This window comes from Lucilia sericata, unplaced genomic scaffold, assembly GCF_015586225.1.
Source record: "Lucilia sericata isolate MDLA Ls3-8-SP2 unplaced genomic scaffold, ASM1558622v1 Contig000408F_arrow, whole genome shotgun sequence".
In the NCBI taxonomy this organism is placed as follows: Eukaryota; Metazoa; Arthropoda; class Insecta; order Diptera; family Calliphoridae; genus Lucilia; species Lucilia sericata.
In genome coordinates, this window is record NW_023994426.1 from 227501 (window position 1) to 251304 (window position 23804).

At 29.9% G+C, this 23804-nt stretch overlaps 1 protein-coding gene across 1 annotated transcript in view; it reads right to left on the minus strand.

The window, feature by feature from the left end:
* Nucleotides 1-23804, minus strand: part of LOC119604601 — a 211216-nt gene that overhangs the window by 153307 nt on the left and 34105 nt on the right. Inside the window, exons 4-5 of the mRNA XM_037957327.1 lie at nucleotides 17906-18075; nucleotides 1755-2101 (exon numbers count right to left, since the gene is read on the minus strand). Coding sequence (XP_037813255.1) covers nucleotides 1755-2101; nucleotides 17906-18075 — 517 coding nt within the window. The remainder of the gene's footprint in view (nucleotides 1-1754; nucleotides 2102-17905; nucleotides 18076-23804) is intronic.

Genomic DNA, 23804 nt, shown 5'->3' on the forward strand with positions numbered 1-23804 from the left:
GAGGTGTTTGGAATATTTTTAAAAAAGATTCTTGTTCTACTTCTTCTCTACCTTTCAGAAAAATAGTATCACTTCCCAGGTACATAAGTACTGTATTATGCATTTACATTAGCTTTACATTGGTATATAACACTTGATGGTTCCATACTGTTATAAATCAAATTTTTAACTAAAATATGTATTAACATAATTTATATTAAACATCCATTCACCTTCGTGAGAAGGTTATATATATGTTTGTCATTCCGTTTTACTACAATATAATTTTCCGACTCTATAAAGTATATATGTATATTCTTGATCCTTATAGATAGCGGAGTCGATTTAGCCATGTCCGTCTGTCTGTCTGTCTATCCGTGTGTATGTTGAAAGTGGTTTTCAAGAGACCCCAGATATCTGCGAGATCCGTACAATCAATAATTCTATGAGACATATGATCGGGAAGGACGCCATTTAAAATCAGCAAAATCGGTCCATAAATAACGAAGATATGAGCAAAAATCATGTAAATTAAGCATGTAAGTCCAGGAGTAAGTGAGAACCTATAAAAGGGGATTTTTTGGTACTTTTTCGTTCTTCTTTTGGAACTTAGAAATACGAAATTAAGATTAAGTGATAAAACATAAAAGGGTACTTTTGGGTACTATTTCCTTCTACAAAAGATACTTTTTGAATTTATATATATAAAAATCAATGTATGTTTGTTTACTTGTTTGTTTGTACCTTATAGGAGGCTAAACCAGTGAAGCGATCTTCTTTAAATTTTCAGTGTATGTTCCCCTACATCCGGAAGGAACTATAGGCTACTTTTTATTTTGAAATTGCAATGATACAACTAGAGTCCTGAAAATTTTTATGGGCAATTTTGACATCCATATGATTATTTGGTGAACAAATTGGAGGACAAGCAATAGGGGTGTGGCACCCCCCATCTATAGATATAAAAATGAATGTGTGTTTGTTTGGACTTTATAGACAGCTAAACGGCTGGACCGATTTTTCTGAAATTTTCAGTGTCTTCCTATGTCTGGAAGGAACTATAGGCTACTTTTAACTTCAAAATTTCACGTGGGCGACGTGCCACGCCCACATTCAAAATAAGTATTAAAAGTCGCATATCTCATAAACTGCAAGAGTTGGAATCTTTTGTATGGACAACTTTAACATCCATAAGAATATTTTTGGATAAAATGGGCGGAATGGCTATATTGGGCGTGGCACCTTTCATGTGTTGGTACCTCCCATATGAATAAGTAGAAAAAATCGTATGTCTGGGAAACTTTTAGAGCAAAAATCCTTTGATATCAATGTGAAAATTTGGGTAATAAATTGGCGGACTAGCATATTTGAACCTCCCATATGAATTAAATAAAAAATTCATATATCTGAGAAACTATTAGAGCTAGAAAATTTTACATGAAAAACTTTGACATTTATGTGAACATTTAGAGAAAAATGGGCGGACTTTCAATGGGACCTTGGCATCTCCCATATGAATTAAACTATTATATTATTAAAATTTTTCATAGGTTACATTAAAAACTAAATTAACATTTGGCAAAATTGACGACCTTGCAATAATTTGCGTGACATCCCCAAAATGGAAAAAATGTATATCTGAAAAACTATTATAGTTAGAATCTTCAAAATCGTAAAGTGCTTTTTTTATATACATTGATTTTAAGGTAGCAAAGCACACTGGGTATAGCTAGTGTATATATATATATATATAAATATTTATACTTAATACTCACTTTATTTTTTCCTCATCTCGCTTTGAGAAAAAAACATTTCGTTTCAACATAATCATAGGTTCGTCATACTTCTTTTCAATTGGATTTCCATGACTAAACTTTTCCAGTAAATTAGGCCATGCTACTCGTACAACATAAGGTCGATGATGCGATTTAAGTTGAATTTCAAGAAGCGCACTTGTCATCCACAGACCAAAAATACTTTGTGCCAATAATTTATTTGCTATTCCCAATTCTTCACAGCCAAGAGCAGCAGCTAGCATCACCTGAGATGGACATTGAGCTGTTCCCTCAATTTCCATATGCACAGCAACACGTGACATTAAATACACACAGGTTGGTATCACCTACATTGCGAAAATAACATATGTACATATTTATTTATTGATTATTATTAGTTTATTTTTGTTTTATGAAAATTTTAATATCATGACGCGAGACAGATGCACACTGTTTTAAATTTAGGTGACCAAAAACCCACAAATGAACTTTTATCAAAGTTTTGTAGTGAAAATGATGGTGATTAGTAGGGAAACCAAATGTTTTAAATTGTGCATCGAATGGATTCATGGAGTTTCAAAACAATTTTATTCAAAAAATATAATTTTTTCTTTTGTTTAAAATAATTTCCTTAAATTGTTTTATTAATAATTCGGGTTCGAAATAGAATTGGTGTGTGACAAATGTCAGTTTAGAAACTATGAATACAATTGGAAGAGATGTGTCAAACTTTGTTTGAATTTTTTGTATATGCATACATACTTATGTATGTCTATGAAAGTGACATGAAATCCTATTTAACTACCCAGCAAAAACTCGGTAATGGGTTGTACTTCCATAACCACTTACTTTTCACTTTCAAACTAATATAGAAGTACTTTATTTTCGGCATTGTTATTTTGTTTGCACATTTTATTTAATTGCGTGTTAAAAATTGTGTTTTACAAAAAAAGAAAACAAAATTAGTTTTGTGTGTGAAAACCATTATTTGACGCGCAATAAAATAGGTAAGCAGTGGTGCAGTGAGTAGAACATTTGACTAACAAACCGAAGTCCCTGGTTCGTATTCTAGCTTGCTCTTTTTATTATTAAAGAACAAAACAACTTACTCAACAACTGTTTTGTAAGAGAAATTGCAAGTACTTCTTTAACTCCCTATTTGTAAGCGAGCGTAGAAGTACTTGCCTCCAATGACATCACCGTGTTAAAATAATGACTTAAATGCTAATGAAGAAGTAGTGAAAAGAGCTTTTATTAGCTTTTTAACTCATTACTTTTCAATGTAAGTTTTTCCTGGGTAGTGCTTCAAAGTATGATAAATCTCAAATATCATAGCATAATTTCAGCATACTTGACTTCCCCAGTGATTAGGATACTAGTTTTGCCTCACTTTATGATTATTTTCTTTTAAAAATAAAGTTCGATTTTTATATATTTTCTTGTTTGCATTAATTAAACTTCTTTTGAAATAAAATAAAATTGTAAAAAATATTTTTTCTAATTTTATGTTAGCTCTGTTGTTTGATTTACGAAATAAAATGTTAATTAAATATTTTTTGTTGTTAATTCTAAGTAAATAAATTTGTTGACGTTTATTTTATTAATTTCAAACAAAAAAAAATTAAAATTATAGTGGCCTCCGGTTGGTTAGTGGTGAGTGTTCTAGTCTGTTAGACCGGAGGTGGTGGGTTCAATTCCTATCTGAAGCACTGGCAATGGAGCGCAGAAAAGGCCCTAGATAGAGGCCTAGGTGTATTTCTTCGGATTTGATGTATATATGTAGATCCTCCTTTCAAACTAACTAATTAACTAACTATACAAATTATATAAAAACACTATTAAAAAAATTAATAAAAATATGTACATAAGAGGTGCCCAAAAATATCGATTTTGCTCAGATGGGTCTTATTTTGTTTATTAGTGTCTAAAACTAACAGGTGTTAAATTTTAGTCAAATCGGATAATAATAACCCGTGCCGGAAATCGATTGAAAAGTGTAAAATGGGGTAAAAAATTTGACTTTTTTAATTTCTTCAAATTTGCATAAAAATTATGTATTCTTAACATTACGAATTTCCTATCCAAAACTCATGCAACCGGAATCTATGGTCAATGACACGGGCAGGAGGATATGAAGGAGACGATGAAACTCCTAATGGACTATCATTTCTCACCGGGTATATCGAATAACGTAGATGAAGGAGAGGCTAACACGGATATTGTAATTACATCTGATACGGTTAAAGAGGCAATCAAAAGCTTTGAGCTGCATGGCCGGATGGCATTTTCCCGGCACTTTTACCGATGGAGACGGGACTGGTTTCCGTACATCTGTCTCAGATATTCACTGCATGCTCGAAATTGACATATACCCCCATTAAATTGTAGGATGCAAGGGTAATATTTATACCCAAACCAGAGATACCTAGCTATGCGACACCTAAGTCCTATCGCCCGATAAGTCTTACGTCCTTCCTACTTAAAACCTTGGAACGGATAGTCGATAGCATGGTTAAAAGCAGTATAAAATTTAAGGTGCATGCTTATATAAAGGGAAGATCGGTGGAAACCGCTTTAAACGAAGTTGTCCACTACAAAGGTGAATCATTCGATTGCAAATTGTACACTGGCGATATGCATTGACATCGATGGCGCTTTCAATAGCGTGCACACTGATACTCTTATCCAATTCCTAGACCAGTTTTATGTTGACCGGGTGCTCCGTAACTGCATCAACTACATGCTAAGGAACAGATGGATAAGCTGCGAGATGTACGATGTATAACTATCAGGAAAAAGATATTTCGCGGTATACCACAGGGTGGCATTTTGTCACCTTTATTCTGGTTACCGCGATTAATAGTGTCCTAAGGACACTAACCGAGAAAGGACTTATACCTATCTGTTATGCAGACGATGTGTAAAACTTTAAAAGGGAAAGGATCTAAATTACTTGTGTAGAAGAGCTGAGGGGGCTCTGAATACGGCCTTAATTTCTACTTATACTGAACCTTGCTTCCTGAGCAAGAAAAAACCGGTGGCAGACAAAGGTAAGTACTTAGGTGTAATCCTCGACCGGAAAATAAAATGGAGACACCACATAGAGGATGGGATCAACATGGCACATCGGTGCTGGGCGATATGTAGGAGAACTATAGGCATGAGATGGGGTCTTAGTCCTACTATGACAAATTGGCTTTATAAAAGTGTAATTAGACCAATTCTAGCTTATGCTTCAATAATCTAATGGACTGCTTTGGACAAAAAGTGTAAAATCAAAATACTACAGGGAGTTCAGCGTACATGCTGCTTGGATATAAGTGGTGCCATGTGTACTACTTCAGCCGAAGCTCTGGAAACGTTGAAAGATATTCCACCCATTGAAACATATTTAAGATATGAAGCACGTCATCGGACGTGCCTGATCGCATACCAGACACAGAATATGTCGGAAACTTTGAAACGCTGATCCCAGATAGAATGTCTTGGTCGAAAAACTAGAGCAAGTACCACGGATGGCTCTAAATTGGCGTAGAAAGTGGGCTTGGGGTTCTATATTAAAGACCCAGAAATAGAAATAAACCACCGTTTACCTAATCATAACACAAGCATGTACGGAATGCGTAAATTGGATTATAATAAATGTGGCGCCCACAGCCCTTAATATATGTATTTACTGACAGACAGAAGGCAATTAGGGCGATATCAGGTGATATAAATAAATCTAAGACCGTATTGAATTGTAAGAAAGCTTTAACTGAATACTCTCCCGGAGGTAAGGTTTACATCATGTGAGTAGTCGGCAACGAAAAGGCGATTGTAATAGCTTTAAAGGGACGAGAGCTCGACGTAGTTAACCTGACAAACGCAAAACTATTCGACGCAACAAAAGCTGAATTAAAAATATGGGTGAGAGAATCCCATAAGGCCTCTTGGAATAATGAAACGGTGGGTAGAGCCACAAAGATTCCATGGGGTGACCCTGATGAGAACAAGACAAGAAATCTCCTCAAAATGAGTAAGTACGAGCACAGCTATACAAAATTGGGCGGGCGGATTCAGACGAATGTAGAGCATATGGAGAGGACAATGAAACTTTGGAGCTCTTTCTTTGCCACTGTTAGACATTCGTCGAAGTTAGATCCAAGTATCTTGGAAGTGATGTTATTCCGGAAATAACATTCCTGACTAACACTGATTGGAAATTCTTAGAAATTACTTCCAGGAAACTAAGTTTCTGAACATTGAAGAATAATATACAAAAAAATAAATAATATATTCGTAAAAAGGAGCGCGCAACAGGCCCGATAGTGGCCTATGTGTATTTCTTCGGATGTACTATACATCCTCCTATCAACCTAACCTAACATTACGAACGAATCTTATCTTATAGAGAAAATTATCTTTCCAACAAGGTATAAAATATTTATGTACATATATCAAGCGTCAAATAACAAAGTTATAAGCTAATTAATTCATATTTTACTCGTTTTTTTTTTAATATTTTTGTTTACATCACTTTGATATTGATATCTATGCAACAAGATAATCAACAAGATATGTTTTATAAATAACACAAGTCAACAAAATCAAACTTTTTGCGTGCCTTTTAAATAAAAATAGTTAATTCCTATGTATTTCAAAGTTTTTTTTTAACAACATGGAAATCTACACAAAATTATCTTTTTAAAGAGTATAATCATGATGAGAGTTATTGCAGTATAACTAGATTGCCTTGCAAGGAAGTTGAAAATTGAGCCTTTTTTGTTTTATCCTTATAACAATAATTTGAGCTAAATTCATTTGACTTTCTCTATAAAGTACTACCAACATAAACCAATAATACCATTTTTCGGTAAAATTGGAAATTCGTTAAAAACGCAGTGAAATATTTCGGATTGAATTCAACTTTTGTTTGTTATTTTTACATACTCATGAATACAAAATATTACACAATTCACAATCTGTGACGTTGTATGTCGTAAGTTTTCACTATTCTTTTGTTTTTGTGTCAAAAAATTTTGTCTGAGAAATATTAATTACATATGATGATACAACGATACGATACCGATAGAGAATATTGTTAAAAGTAAAAAAACACATTAAACAAAAATCATGAATTTATTTCAAAATATTTCACTAAATTTTTAACGAATTTCCAATTGTTATTTCAAAATTTTGTTATTGTTATATGTTGGTACTATATTGTAAAAAGAAATAAAACTCGTTTACCTCAAATTAAAGTTATAAGGATAAAACAAAAAAAGTACAACTTTCAACTTCGCTGCAGGACATCCAAGGTATCCTCCAAAAACTGTCAGCATGACTACTCTAATGATAGATAATTTTATGTAGATTACCATGTTTTTAAATAACTCCGGTTCTGAGAAATTAAGTAAAAAATACCAAAAAATGTCTTAATAACGTTTTTACAAAAACCATAATATCTCGGAAACTAGAGGGAATCGGAAATTTATTTAAGGGGCATTTTCAGTGTTGTCTAGTGTATTTGATTTCTATGCTAGCATTGTGAAAAACCCCTGAAAATTTGCCAGCATTGTGAATCTGACTTTAAGTTAAAAAAATAAATAAATTCATCGTTTGTGATATGTATTAGTAAATCTGGATCCACAATGCTAGCAACCAATTACACGATGTGACAAAATTACAAAAAATCAGTACACTCACCGCGAGACCTAGTGAAGTTGGTAGGTCTAGTAGAGTAGATTCAATATACCCTAAAATTCGTTTTTTACTAGACAGACTAAAAAAATTATATCTCAAAATTTTCTTAACTGATTAAAATTTTTCAACTGTTTTGAAAAGAGTTTCCTTTGTACTTTTCAAAAAGTACACACACGTTTATATTTTTAGATCTAAATACAATTTTTTTATATTTTTATTAATTTTTTAAAATTTAAGACCCACACTTTATTTGAAAACATAGTTTTTAATTATTTTTTTATTTAAGCTCATACTATTATGAATAAAATGAGATATGGAACGTTGAAATAAGATAAAAACTGACAAATATAGAATTTTTTCCTAAAAACAAAAATTTATGTGGATATCTTAATTTACCAAAGTAAAATATCAACTTAAGATGCAACACAAATATAAGCTTATTATTCAAAGAAATGAGAGATTTTGTAAATTTTTGTTTTTACGAAAAAAAATTCTGTTTGTCAGTTTTAACTGATTTCAACGTTACATATCTTATTTTATTCATAAAAGTATTAGCTAAAATAAAACAAGTAACTAGTTAAATACGGTTAAATTGCTTTTAGGGGCAGGACCTAGTATGGGAAATATGACCAATTATAGACCGATCGTAAAATATTCTTTAAGCAAAATTTCTGTACATAAAAGCTATATTTCAGTCAAATTTTGTATCTTTATCTTAATTTAGTAATAAGTAATGTGTGTTTTTCTGTGATTTTCTGAAGGGACACTTGCATGGGACCGACCGCACCCATGTTATGGACCGATCGTGAAAAAATCTTGAAATAGAATTTTTGTATACCAAACTAATTTGCCAAATTTTGTATCAATAGCTTTATTTGGTAATGAGTAATGTGGGTTTAAGAGATTTTCGTAAAAGGACCTTGTATGTGAGCTATGACCAATTATGTATATAAAGACAAAATTTAAAAATTCTGTATCTATATCATTATTTGGCAATTAATATTGTGCATTTAAGTGATTTTCTGGAGGGGACCTAGTATGAGAGCTATGACCAAATATGGACCGATTGCAAAACAATTTTATAGTGTAATTTATGTATATAATAGCAATATTTCTGCTAATTGACCTTGTACAGGAGCTATGACCAATTATGGACCGATCGGAAAAAAATTTCATAGTAATATTTCTATATGTGAGAGCTATACTTGTACCAAACTTTCTATGGATATTTTAATTTAGTGATGAGTTATGTGTGTTTAAGTGATTTTCGGGAGGGGACCTTGTATGGGAGTTATGACCAATTATGGACCGATCGGAAAAAAATTTCATAGTAATATTTCTGTATATGTGAGCAATAATTACACCAAATTTTGTATGCATATCTTGATTTAGTAATGAGTTATGCGCGTTTAAGTGATTTTCGGGAGGAGACCTTGTATGGGAGCTACGACCAATTATGGACCGATCGGAAAAAAATTTCATAGTAATATTTCTGTGCATATGAGCAATACTTGTACCAAATTTTATATGGATATCTTAATTTAGTAATGAGTTATGCGCGTTTAAGTGATTTTCGGGAAGGGTCCTTGTATGGGAGCTATGACCAAATATGGACTGATCGGAAAAAAATTTCATAGTAATATTTTATATGGATATCTTGATTTAGTAATGAGTTATGTGGTTTTAAGTGATTTTCGGGAGGGGACCTTGTATGGGAGCTATGACCAGTTATGGACCGATCGGAAAAAACTTTCATAGTAATATTTCTGTGCATATGAGCAATACTTATTTCAAATTTTATATGGATATCTTAATTTAGTAATGAGTTATGCGCGTTTCAATGATTTTCGGGAGGGGACCTTGTATGGGAGCTATGTCCAATTATGGACCGATCCAGACTATTTTTTCTCTCAAAGAATTCAATTGACATAGGATTTTAATTTGTAAAATTTTGTGAAGATATCAACATTCTGACGGAAGTTATTAACAAAAAACTCATTTTCCGGGAATATGTACTTTTGTATGGGAGGTATATGAAATTATGGACCGATTCTGGCAATTTTCAGCAGGAATCAAGATCTTGTGTAGAAACGAATGTATGATGACTTCCATGAAATTATCTTGCATAGTTTTCGAGAAAATTACTTTAGAATGTGTAAAAAATGCTTATTTTTTTCGGAGTTGTTTTAAATTTTGATTCATAATTTTTCCCGATGTGAACCAATTTTGCTCATTTTCAATACCAAACTGTACCGGATAATAATGAATATTTTGGGTGAATTTGGTTAAATTATATTGCTTCGTTTTAATGTGAGCGTGTTTTACACAGACAGACAGACAGACGGACGGACATAGCTAAATCGACTCAGAATTTCATAAGGACCCAGAATATATATACTTTGTTGGGTCTCAGATGAATATTTCTTGGTGTTACACACGGAATGACAAATTTACATATACCCTCTATCACCACTGATGGTGGTGGAGGGTATAAAAAACAAATACTTTTGAAGTAAGAAAATAAAAGCAGAAAAGTATTTAATGAAAAATTTATTTAGTGTTTGATTTCAATTAATTTGTTATTGTTTTTAATTTCTACTACTTAAAGGTATTTTACATTATGTTATTTTGTATTAATACAAAGTAATATTGGAATATGTATTGTAGTCTCAAAAACTAAAACATTTTGTAGTTTGAAATATATTAAACTTTAAAAATTTTTTAAAATAGGTGTATTCTTTACAAAATACAAAATTTATTTATAGTTTTCTTTTGGATTTTAATTTGTAAACTTTTATTTTACATCATAATATTCTTTATAATCCATTTGAAATTGAAAATAAACCAAAAAAATAGGTTTCATAATACATTGAAAATTGTATTATTTAGGATAATACAAAATATAGTTATATTGATTTTTGTAGAAATACTAGAATAGTTAACATATTATGAGCCCCAAAGTGCTATTCTGATTTCAACCATTATAGGCTTCGCCCTGTTGATAAAAAAATAAAATGTGCAAAAATTTCATCAAATCATCTAGAAAACTGCTCGAGAAATTTAAACCTATTTAAATCGAAACTGACAAGAAATATTTCTGCAGAAAGATTGTTCCACATATAACAGTCCGGCGGAAGAACGATTTTTCCGTAGTCTACTGACAAAAAAATTGGTTCGCTATTAATAAATATCGTTGTAAAAAAATAATTGAACAACTAAACTAATTTCTAAAATATAAATTCCATTGTATTATCGAAAATACTTTAACAATAAATAATATATTTTTTACTTTTCCGACTTCTTGATTTAAAAATTATTTTGACGATTTTCGATTTTTAAGACTATTTTTGACGATTTTATGCCAGTTTTATCTAGCAACAGTAATTGTTATGCATTCCATAGTAATTTCTGGAACAAAGCAACATCAACATACTTTGTTGAATGCTTTCAACAGGGTTACCACCAAAAAATTTAGAAACTACACTTAGTAGGCTTCTAAATTACACATTTAAAGAAATATTACACATGCTCCTTGTTCGCACGGTGCAGGTAGCAATTTTTAAGATATTTTGAAAAATAAAAGTCTTTTAGCACAAGTGCGATCGAAGTCTATTCCGAATGATTAAAATCCATTATATCAACTCATATAGGGTTCATAATTACGACTTTAAAGAGTGATCGACTTTTTTCGTTATTTAACTAAGATCTAATAACTGTAACAATGGTGAACTTCCGCATGTATATTATTCATTTCAGTACAGTAAATTCTACTGTAAAATAAGTTATCATAATTATTATTTCTTTATTGAGTAGCTTAATGAAATAATGGACCGATTTTAACTATTTCGAAAAGAAAAGTTTGTGCAATATTTCATAAATTTATATCGAAAATTGATTACAAGGACAGACGGATGGACAGAGCTAAATCTACTCAGAAAATGATTCTGACTTTAAGGTGCCCAGCAAAAAAAAGAACTTCCAAAGATGCGAAAAAAAAGTAGAATTTACTCCATGGAAGTACTGTAAAAGACCTGAAGAAGTTATGATTTTAACACAGGCTTGTCATAGGAGGGATGTTTTTTTTATTTGATTCCAAATTCACTACTTCTGAAGTCATTCTCAAGAAGTAATTTTAATGCTCTTTTTTGGAAGTTTTTCGGAAGTGAAATTGTAGTATTATAGAATACAACTAATTTGACTTATATAATATTAACATTAATTAGAATAATAGACACATTTAATACAAAAGCCCAAATATAACATTTTTATCTCATAAAAATGTAAAAATAAAAAATATATCTTCAGCATTGAAAAAATATAATTATTTTCGCTTCTTCGGAAGTCGTTAAACATCACTTCCTCAGAAGGTAAAAAAATTCAATTTGTGCTACTTTTGAAGTGGTGATAAATGTTATTTTTTTGGAAGTACATCGTTTTATTTTTGCTGGGTGGGTGTAGCACCAATATTATTGTGCGATACAAAAATCAGCGCAAACCCAATATACTCTCCCAATTCTTTTCTACAGAAGGATTTAAAAAATTTTAAGTTACACGTGAAACCAATTACACATGGGCTACACATGGAAAAAAAAATTACACACAATATGTGAAATTAGTTGCTTTCAAGCAACTAAATAACATTTTTGTATTTTTTACGCACTTGTTAAGAGCGAAAATCTTCATATACAGAATACTATGATCAGCGATGAAATTCAACATAATTGACGTTTATGTACCAATACATCCATCCTCCAAATGTTATGAGGATCGGTGCATATTTGACCACTTTGACTAACTCCCATATAAAGACTCTTTTAGACAATTGTTGTTCATCAATGAATTGCTTAAATGCATTGGAATTAAAGAAATATTCAACATAAAAGTTTCTCTATTGAAAATAAATAACTTTTAAAATATACTCATGGTGTATCATACTGTTTTTACTACCTGTTTTTTATTTTTTTTTAGTTTATATCTGCATTTAATACACATAAAATATGTTTAACATTTATGCAAAAAGTTTAGGATTATATTCATAAACAAGGAAAATGATATTAACATTCTTATATAAATGTCAAAATGCTTTAAAAATCTGTTCATGTTTTCTGACTGAAGCCTAATACTTATCACAATTAAAAACCAAACAAAACATACAATTTTATACTAAAAATTACAAATATTTGAAACCGGTTAACCGAGCCACAAAAAAGGGATAATCAGGTTAACCGAAAATCAATATTTTCAAAAAATCGTTTTACGAAAAACCAAAATATGTATTAAAACCCGATTTTTCGGTTAACCACATATGAATGAACAAAAACTTAAACCTTTATAAGCACATTCTTTTAAATTTACTCAATAAAGTCTTTATAATGAGCAAAACAATCAGCAAACGTTTGCGAAATTTATATGAATTTTGGAAAGTATAATCTTCATTCCATAAATAAAAACTTGTTAAGTTAATTCTTTCTTACAACTTATTCAATCAGCATTGAAACCATTCATACCAAGCATTCAAACCGTTCTCTGATACCCTACACCAGTTATGAATATTAAATGTGATTTATTTTTCATAATAAAGTATTTATCTTGTTTCCGAAACATCTAAGCAATTTATGGACGAAAAACTAATTTTCTGAAAAATGGTTTATATGGGGGCTTGGGTCAAATATGGACCGATCTCGATAATATTTTGTGAATAGATTTATATTTATACCCTGCACCACTATAGTGGGAAGGGTATTATACGTTTGTGCTGATGTTTGTAACACACAAACATATTGGTCCTACACCCACCTTAAAGTATACCGATCGATTCAGAATCATTTTTTTAATCAATTAAGACATGGCTGTCCATGTAAACCTTGTGCGCAAGGTACAGGCCGCAATTTTCAAGATAATTTGATGAAATTTGGACCAAGCATGTTTTTTGGCACAAGCCTATTGAAAATGGTTGAAATCGGTCCATTACTTCACCTAGCCCCCATACAACCGTACCTCCCGATTTGAGCTTTTTATGCCATAATTACGTTAAATATACTATTGTCTCTCTAAAAATTGGCACAAATAAGTTTTATATAAGTATAAATGACACTGCAGATTTTCGTAATGATCGGCCCTTATTTGACCCTAGCCCCCATACAAAAAATGTCTTAAACGTCTAAAATTTACTTGTATCGCAATGAAACTCAACAAAACTAACTGTTATTTAAAAATATATCCTTTTCCCTAATTTAATGAGGATCGGCCCATGTTTGATCTATACTCCTATATAAAGCCTCATTTAGAAAATTTGTTTTATCAATAAACTGCTTAAATACTTTGGAATTAAGGTAAAATTCAACATAAAAGACTATACTTTCCTAATTGTTATATAATATTTATTTGTGAGGGATTTCATCGCGATATTAGTGTTTATATGTGAATTTTGGACATTCAAGTCATTTTCTGAAGCGGACTTTGTATGGGAACTAGGGTCAAATGAGGTCCGATTTTTATGAAATTTGGCAAGGTCATCAAGTCGTATAAATCTTATTTGTGTTGCTTTCCATCGAGATATATGTATATTTAACATAAATATGAGCTCAAAGGCCCTTTCGGGGTGTTCTGTTGTATAGGGGCTAGGTGAAATAATGGACCGATTTTAACCATTTTCAATAGGCTTCGTCCTTGGGCTACCAAATTTCATCGAACTATATTGAAAATTGCGACCTGTACCTTGAGCACAAGGTTTACATGGAGAGCCAGACGGACGGACGGACAGACGGACATAGCTTAATGATGAAAATGATTCTAAGCCGATTGGTATACTTTAGGGTGGGTATAGAACGAATATTTTTATGTGTTACAAACATCAGCACACATCCAATATACCCTCCCCACTAAAGTGGTGTAGGGTATAAAAATATTTTTAAACAAGTAGGAAAGTATAGTCGGGCATGGCCGACCATATAACACCCTACACCATGAGTATATTTTAAAAATTTTTATTTTTCACAAAGAAACTTTTATGTTGAATTTTACCTTAATTCCAAAGTATTTAAGCAATTTATTGATAAAAACCAAATCTTCTAAATGAGGCTTTATATAGGAGTATAGGTCAAACATGGGCCGATCCTCATTAAATTTGGGAAAAAGATATATTTTTAAATAATAGTTAATTATGTTGAGTTTCATTGCGATACAAATGGTTACAGGGGGGTTTGTGTACTTTTTGAAAAGTACAAAGGAAACTCTTTTCAAAACAGTTGAAAAATATTAAATCGGTTAAGAAAATTTTGAGATATAATTTTTTTTAGTCTGTCTAGTAAAAAAAAAGTGTTTTTTTCAATATCTATCGATTTTTAGGGTATATTGAAGATTCTAAAAATGGTAAAACCATGGTATAGAAGGTAGTTTCAATTTCTATTTATGTCAGCCTGATTAACCATCTGACAATTAAGGCGATTTGAAGTTTATGTTTAAAGTAATGCTACCATATTAATATTTAATTCAATCTTTCATATATTTCAAAAAACTCATATCAAACAAAAATATTTTCTTTAAAACAACCACAATTTAATCAACAAAATAATTTTCAATCAAAATAATATTTTTAAATGAGGAGCGAACCATGTGGAATACTTAATGGAGGTTTACTGCGACAATTTAATAAATTGTTAAGAGAGCAAGAAGCATGGGAAAACAAAATGCAGATGCAGACAGGAGCCTCTTCTTCTAACAATGACATTTTTCGGTGTTCTTTTTCTCAAAGAATGTTTCTTTATTACAACTTTTGTTGCATTGTGGAACAAGCCATTTACGCATGTTAAGTTTATTAAACCCATCATCAAGAAATATACATAAAGTATCTATCAATCCCTTGTTAATAATTGTAGTATTAAAACCAAAATAGTATATATATATATATGTATGTATATGAGCCCTAAGATGATATAGACATGTCTGTCCGTCAATTTAATCATGATAGGGAGAGTCCATTATATGACCGAAATTCCAAAGTGTAATACATGTTTTGATTGTGGTTATATAAGATTCGCTATAGCCGAATTTAATACACATTCTGTTAACTCGAAATAATGAGAAAGGATAATAGGAAAAGAAACACTAAATAGTTTACCGTTCCTCTTGTTAATACAAAAAATTTTTTTTATTAATAAACTACAAATTTTTGTTTAAAAACTCCTCAAAATCATTTTCTAGATGTGGCAAAGCTCCCTTTTGAATATTTACAAGTAAAATAAACTTCAAAAATCTACATTGTTGTCAAACAAATAAAATTGAAACAACCTTCTATTTTTTAAATCATGGGTAAAACGATCTACTCATCTAGGTTTAAAAAAAGCATTATATCACGTAGTGAGTGTCACACAGTGTTATTTTTAAAACTCGCGATTATCTTGCGGCCAAAATACCAAGAAATGATTTTATATACAATTTTATTAATTTTCTAATAGTTTTTTAAAAATCAATATACACTCAACTTTTTTGATGGTGAGTATGATAATCAGGGGTCAATGTACATATGTATATAAATTAACGAAAATAATCAAAAAATAATTTGATTATTTTCAGGATTATTTTAATTATTGATAATATATTTAGTATAATTTCCTTTTTTTTTCATTATGTATAATGGAAAACAGTTTTCTCAAGTTGACACTATTGAAGTAAATGAGCGTTATATTTAAATAATAAATTTTAATAATTAAATTTATCAAGTTTATTTCGTCTCTTTTGTCATACTACAAATTAATTCGAAAAAAACTTGATAATTTTTTATTTTCAAAAGCCATTGAAATATAACAATTTCTAAAAACAACGGAACATAACATATACATACATATATACATACATATATACATACATACATACATACATACATACATACATACATACATACATACATACATACATACATACATACATACATACATACATACATACATACATACATACATACATACATACATACATACATACATACATACATACATACATACATACATACATACATACATACATACATACATACATACATACATACATACATACATACATACATACATACATACATACATACATACATACATATGTACATGCAGTGGACGACCGATAGTAGGAATTATACGTATGTACATTGACATGCTCTTTCGTAGTACCGAAAAATTCGTATTATTGAACAACACATTTTTTATGTTTTAATTCAAATAATATACATTAAATATTTAGATTTTATTTTGATTTTTGGAAAAAAAATATACTTCTATACTTACTGGCATTTACAAAACAAATTACTTTTAAATGAGTACTACAATCCGTCTGCATTACTTTTAAGTACTTTTTTAGTGACTTACATAAATATAATCGGCAACGATTACTTATTAAAATATCCGTCATTTAACATTGGCTTTTAATGGAGACTTTTCAATATTTTTTTTTTTAATTTCAATATTGATTTTATCAGTGTTATTGTCAGGAACTAATAAATTATGTATGTTCCTTTGACATCATTTGCCATTCGTAATAAAGAGCATTCGTACTACTTGACGTCCACTGTATTTCAATTCAATAATAAATAATAAAAAAGGAAGTAATTATACTAAATATGTATATGAAAAATAATCAAAAATACTAAAAATTAATCCTTGAAAATAATAAAATAATATTTTTGATTATTTTAGATTATATTCATTAATTTAAATAAAAGATAATCTAAAAATAATGAGGGATTACATTATTTTTAATCCCAATCAATTATCATTCCAAAAAAATTTTAAATAATCGTTTATTAATCAATAATTTTACCTTTTTAATAACAATAATTTAATAATAAGGATTATTATTGTTTAACAGCTATGATATAGAATAAACGTCAACAATTTTTTTATACAAATTGAAATTGTAGTTAAAGTATGCTTAACTTTTTCACAGAACTTCAGTTTAATTTTTTTGTACTGAAAATGAAAGGCAAATACATATATGTATGTATATCAACGTGGACGTTGACAACTTTTAAAGGCGGATATTTCTGCCTAGTCGGGGTGAGTCTATGCCTCTAGATCCGAAGATATTAATCAAATCAACTTATTTCGAAATTTGAAACATTTTTTGCAATGTTAAGTGTTTTCTGCTCTCCTGTAAAATTCGCTTTTTTCAAATAAGTGGTTTTGTAAAAAGTCCACAGTTTTATAAAAAGAAATGGATGGAAAAAATTGTTGCTAGCATTGTGAATCTGACTTTAATAATAAAATTAAACAGTTCGCTTAATATAAAAAATACTTAAATATTTGTAATAGATAATGAAATAAAGTTTATACATACATACTTAATATTTTAATTACACACTTTCACATTTCAAATAAAATGAAATTTTAACCCAAAATAAAAATATATATATGTATGTATATCAGTTTTTGACATGTTGTTTTATTTTGGGTGCCATTGTATTCATTTTTTGATCTTACATTTTGAAGAGGTCTAGAAATAGAAGATGTAGTTTTGACACCGTTTGTAGAACTGCTAGTTGACGTTGTTGGAGCATTTCCCAGCGGCACATTTGCTGTCCGAGATGCTTCTGTTGATCCAGCTGCCTTAGATTGACTTGTCAAATAGTTGGTTGCATTTGTACTGAGGCCTAAATAAAGATTATGAAAATTTAAACAGTTATGAATTTCTCTAGTTATGTTGGTATTTATTCACATATACACATATGTAGGTACATATATTTTTAGTATTTTGTTATAATTATTATTTTTTATTAACATTTATATTCAGGGTGGTCACTCCATATTTAGATTCCAAAGGTAATGTTGTTGTACTTTGGGTTATAAAAACATATTTTAGGAAAAAAATAGGGCAATTGGACTACTTTAATTGGTTGCTCTGTGTCTCTGAATTATTTAAAACGAAAACTTTGTAACTATTTTACCATAAAATTAATCTTTTTTGATTATTATGGCTAAAAAATTGAACACCTAAGTAATTATCGTTCCACAGAATTTTTCTACACAAAACATGCCCTTTTCGAAATTACAGGTTCAATTATAGTGCAAGAAGTTAAACACAATTAAGAAGTTAAACACAATTAACACTATAATTGGATCAATTTTCGTTTTCAAGATAATTACAAAACAGCGAGACAGTCGCACGGGACAAAAACAAAAGTAAACAATAACAACAATATAAACGCCGAACAATGGCATAGAAAAATAGAGGGAAATAATTCTGTAATTTCGATCTTCTCCACATCGACCACTACATACATAGCTGATAGCTTAGGAAATATTAGCAATTAAAAATTACATTATCAATATTTTTGTCCACCCTACTTTTATTTTGCAGATTTTCACGATTTTTTTCGATTTATACCAGGGGCGGAGTTATCGAAACCCTTAACAAAGTAATTAAGAACATATTGGGCCATCTAAAATGGGTTACTATAATTTGATATCGACTTTGAGAAATTTTGAATTAAATTTGAATTTTACATAAAATAGGATTTTTAATGAACCTGGTCCCTTCGGTATTATTTTTTCTTTATTATTTAAAATATTTGTTAGCTTTTCAAACTTTTTTTGTTAAACAGACGTGGATGTAGCCAAGGAATATTCGAGTTTAAGTTATGAAAATGGACCCCACAAATGCTTCAGGGGCGGCGCTATTGCCACTCAAAGTAGGGTACCTTCGAGATATAAAATATTTAAACGCGTGCCTTTTTTTCGTTTCCCATCCGATATCATAGATTTTTATATTTTTGTAAAGCCCAACACATGCTTGAAAGAAAAATTCCGTAGTTTTAAGCTTGTCGCGGGAAAAATAATTAAAACTGTTGTTAGAGTATTTTTGGCCCGCAAAACGTCTTTTATTGTATTATATGGGGCATATAAATTTCAAAAAATTCTGAAATGGACTAAACCAAATGCCAAACTATATTTTGAATATTTTTCAGTATAAACTAAAAATTACGACAATTGTGACATCCATTTCGATATAACAAAATGCCCCTCTAACCCACTAAAAATCACTTTGTGGACCAAATATATTCTACAATTTTTAAAATAATTTTTCACGTAATCAGCTCAAAATTACGGAATTTTCGAGAACCATTTCAAAAAAATCGAAAATGTTTTAGTTTCAAAAATTAGTCAGTATTTTCAATAGCTGGTAGAGAACTGAGAACAATATTTTTTATTTTTCTCGTGTTCAATACAATAATTATTAAAAACATACCAAATTTTTTTCGCATTAGCATTAAAAGATTTTCAATTTAAAAATTCAACAAATGTTAGATTTTTGCAATTTTTTGGGCGAAAAGGTGCCTAGCTCTTTTTTATTAAAAACAAACTTTCTTTAACAATTTTATGTTTTTCTGAAGGGCATCTTTATATAATTAATATTTTTATACAATTTTTAGTTTTAGAAACTCAACAAATACATACATATTTTATATGTATGTAATAAAAAAACTTAATGAAATTTTCAACGTTTTTAAAATTTGTGAAAAGGTCAAAGGAAATCCCAAAAATTAGAACGAAAATCCCAAAAATGGTATTTTTTAAATTTCAACCAGAAAATACTTCGAGGATTAATAGGAAACACATCAAGGCTTCCGAAACTGCTTTCAGTTTTCTGATCCCAGCTTTAGGATTGTAGAACATGTGGCCCAAATTGGAAATTTTGATAAAAAATAGGTAAAATTCGGAAGGGCATAGGAGCGAGATATTAATAAAATAGGACATATTTTTTATACCAAGATATTTCTCACAAAGATACCATTCAGAAAAACATGAAATTGTTATACATATATTTTTTAAGGAAGTTTGTTTTTTATATATATATTTATATGAGCAATAATCAAATCAATTTTTCAAAATTTCAAATCAAATTAGAACGAAAATCCCAAAAATGGTATTTTTTAAATTTCAACCAGAAAATACTTTGAGGATTAATAGGAAACACATCAAGGCTTCCGAAACTGCTTTCAGTTTTCTGATCCCAGCTTTAGGATTGTAGAACATGTGGCCCAAATTGGAAATTTTGATAAAAAATAGGTAAAATTCGGAAGGGCATAGGAGCGAGATATTAAAAAAATAGGACATATTTTTTATACCAAGATATTTCTCACAAAGATACCATTCAGAAAAACATGAAATTGTTATACATATATTTTTTAAGGAAGTTTGTTTTTTATATATATATTTATATGAGCAATAATCAAATCAATTTTTCAAAATTTCAAATCAAAAATTAATTTTTGGTAGCACATTCAAATATTTTGTTTTAATATAAACACACCGTAATACGTGATGAATCCGTTCGCGTTGACCATTTTGTTCGAGGGGTGCAAAAGTTATAGCGGTTTTCATTTAAATATTAAAAAAATAAATTTAAAATAGTATTTATATATGTAATATTTGAAAAAAAAATTGCACATATTTGTAAAAATAATTCAAATTTAGTGCATTTAATACATACCATAAGATTTATTTTAAAATTTTTTAAAAATACACAGTAAGAAATTTCATTTCAGTAATTTTTTAACTTGTTACTTATAGTCTTTGGAAAATCGCGAATTAGTAAAATTTAAGAAAAAACTGTTAATATCTGAATTCTACGAGCTTAATTTATAAGGGAATGCAATTAAAAAATTATAGTTTGAAGGAATTAAATATTTATAGAGTGATGCTTTTTGATGCTAGGTACATTTTATTTGGCCCACAAAAACAATTATTTAACTTTTTTGATGCGCCCTAGTTTTACATTAAAGTATTAAGAAAACTTGCAAATGGTGGTAATTTTTACGAATTTTAAGCATCATCCATGATGTGCCTTGGCAAAATGTGTTTAGATAAAAGTGACGCCTTTGTAGCTTACAATGACATTTTAAATACATTTATGATCGCAAACCATTGGGTATGTCATTATCTTCATGTCTATTTATTAAATGTTTGTATAAGTCGATGTTTGATATACAAAATCGCCAAAATAAAAAATTAAATTTTGCAAAATTTTTAAAAAGTTCATAAAATTTTTGCATTCGAATATTTTTGCATGCTCCTCCGATTTTATATTTCAAAATAACAAAAAACTCAATTTACGCAATAATTCAAATTATTTCCTATATAAGTGCGAATGTGCCGCGCTAAAAACTGATATTTTAAAAAATTTACGTTCAAGTTTTTCAACTTTTGTAGCTGTCGTACCCATCTCCCATTCAGGGCACATTAACAGCTAACCGCTGTTGTCCCAATTTTTGTATTTTATTAAGGGGCGTCAGCGTCCGTTCAAAAAACTGTAAACAATTCAAAATTGGAAAAATTTCAACATCCAAGTTCTAATACGTAAAGTGATATCACACGGATAAGCTTGTAAAAAAATTATCTCCTAAGTGTCTTTAGTTAGCACTATAACGAATAATGTCCAAAAGTGTAAAGCTATGGACCAAAAAATAAAAAGAAGGTGAAAAAATTAGATTACGTTTAGAAATAAAGACCTATAGTTTTACAATTTTGTGTAAAAAATTTGTTTGACATTTTACTCTTACCAAAGTTATTAACAATTTAGTTTAATTTCAAAGGAATTAAAAAACTTTGTAATTGCTCATATATTCCCTTCCCCAGCAAGCTACTTTTTATTAAAACACATTTAACTATCTAGTTTTTAGATAACTCGGCATAGTGAGAGTACTCTCATTTAGTAATTTCTTTTAGCATATGTGGAACTTGTTGGATCTTATGTGAGAGCTATGACCAATTGTGGACTGTTTGGAAACAAATTTCGTTCAATTATTTAAATACTTATATACAAAACATAACGGAAAATATTCCTTGAGTGATTGATACATACACACAGTGTTGCCATAACGGCATTAAAAGTGCAATTCTAGCACTTTATTTTCGTCGGCTGCACTTATTTTTTAGAAAAAAGTGCTAGATGCTTTTCAGCACTTTTTCGTCTTTTGCTAGAAATTTTTAGCATTAAAAGTGCATTTTTGGCATTTTTTCTTCTATTTTGCACTTTTTATAATTAATGAACTTTAAAGTTTAATTTCTCTAGAGAACTGCAAAAATTTAGTTTTGAGATGTTTTGTGAAATTTTAAGAAATTCTCACAAAAAATTTTTTGCATATGTTTATTGTAATTTATAATTTACACTGTAAGTTAAATTAAGAAGTGAATTATTTTGAATACACTGCGTCCCATAACTATAAATACAACATATTTTCGTATAATTTTGCAAGTTAAAGGAAATGAGAACATTTTTACCTAAATATACGAAATAAGAATGAAGTGTTATTTTTAAAATTAATAAAACAATTCAGTTCTTTTTTATTATACTCTTTAAAAAATTTTAACAAAATTATTTAGTGTTTCATAACTATAAATACAATTAACTTAAAATGCAAAAATTCAAAGAAAAATGAGATTTTAGTAATGTGTAAGCCCGCCATTTTTCTGAATCAATTCGAAAATTCGTTCAGGCATACTTTCAACCAGATTTTTTCTTATTTCTTCAGTTATTGATTTCCAGGCATCGATAACAGCTTCTTTAAGGTGAAAAACGGTTGCATATTGTCGATTTTCAGCATAAATTTTACGTGATAATATTCCCCAAATGTTCTCAATCGGATTTTGATCGGGGGAACATGCGGGCCATTCAAGTACTTCTATATTTCTTGAAGATAACCATCCCTTTGTCTGACGACTAACGTGTACAGATGCATTATCTTGTTGAAAAATATAATTTTGTTCATTACTGCCTTCCAAAAAGGGCACTAAATTATCTTCAAGTTGTTTTATGTAGAATTCATTTTGGTACTTGGAAATGCCAATTCGAGCATACTGTCTGCACAAAAAGCACCCCAAACCATTAATGAACCGCCTCCGAAATTTCTTTTTGAGAAATATCGTGGTTCTTTACGAAGGTCTCTCCAATAGCTGTTAAAACCATCTGGACCATCAAGATTGAACTTTTTCTCATCAGAAAAAATCACCTGCCAGAAGGCAAAAGTTCAATTAAATCTTACCATTAACAAAAGTTATTGATTTACCTTTTTCCAGGAAGTTTGTAGATTTCTTTTAGCAAATTCAAGACGTGCACTTTTGTGACGAGGTAACAATCTTGGCGCGGACAAGAGTTTTTGACGGACAATGGTCTGAGAATTCTTAAGAAGTCTACTTATGGTTGATTTTGACACATTTACTTGACACTCACTTATTATTTGTTTGAGACTCTTCATTGAGTTGCTTGCGCAATTTATTATATTTCGCTTGTCCCTTTCAGACAGCTTTTTTTTCGGGCCACCACTTTTCTTTCTACCATAAGAGCCCGGATTTTTGGCAAAATTCGTGACTACCACATGTG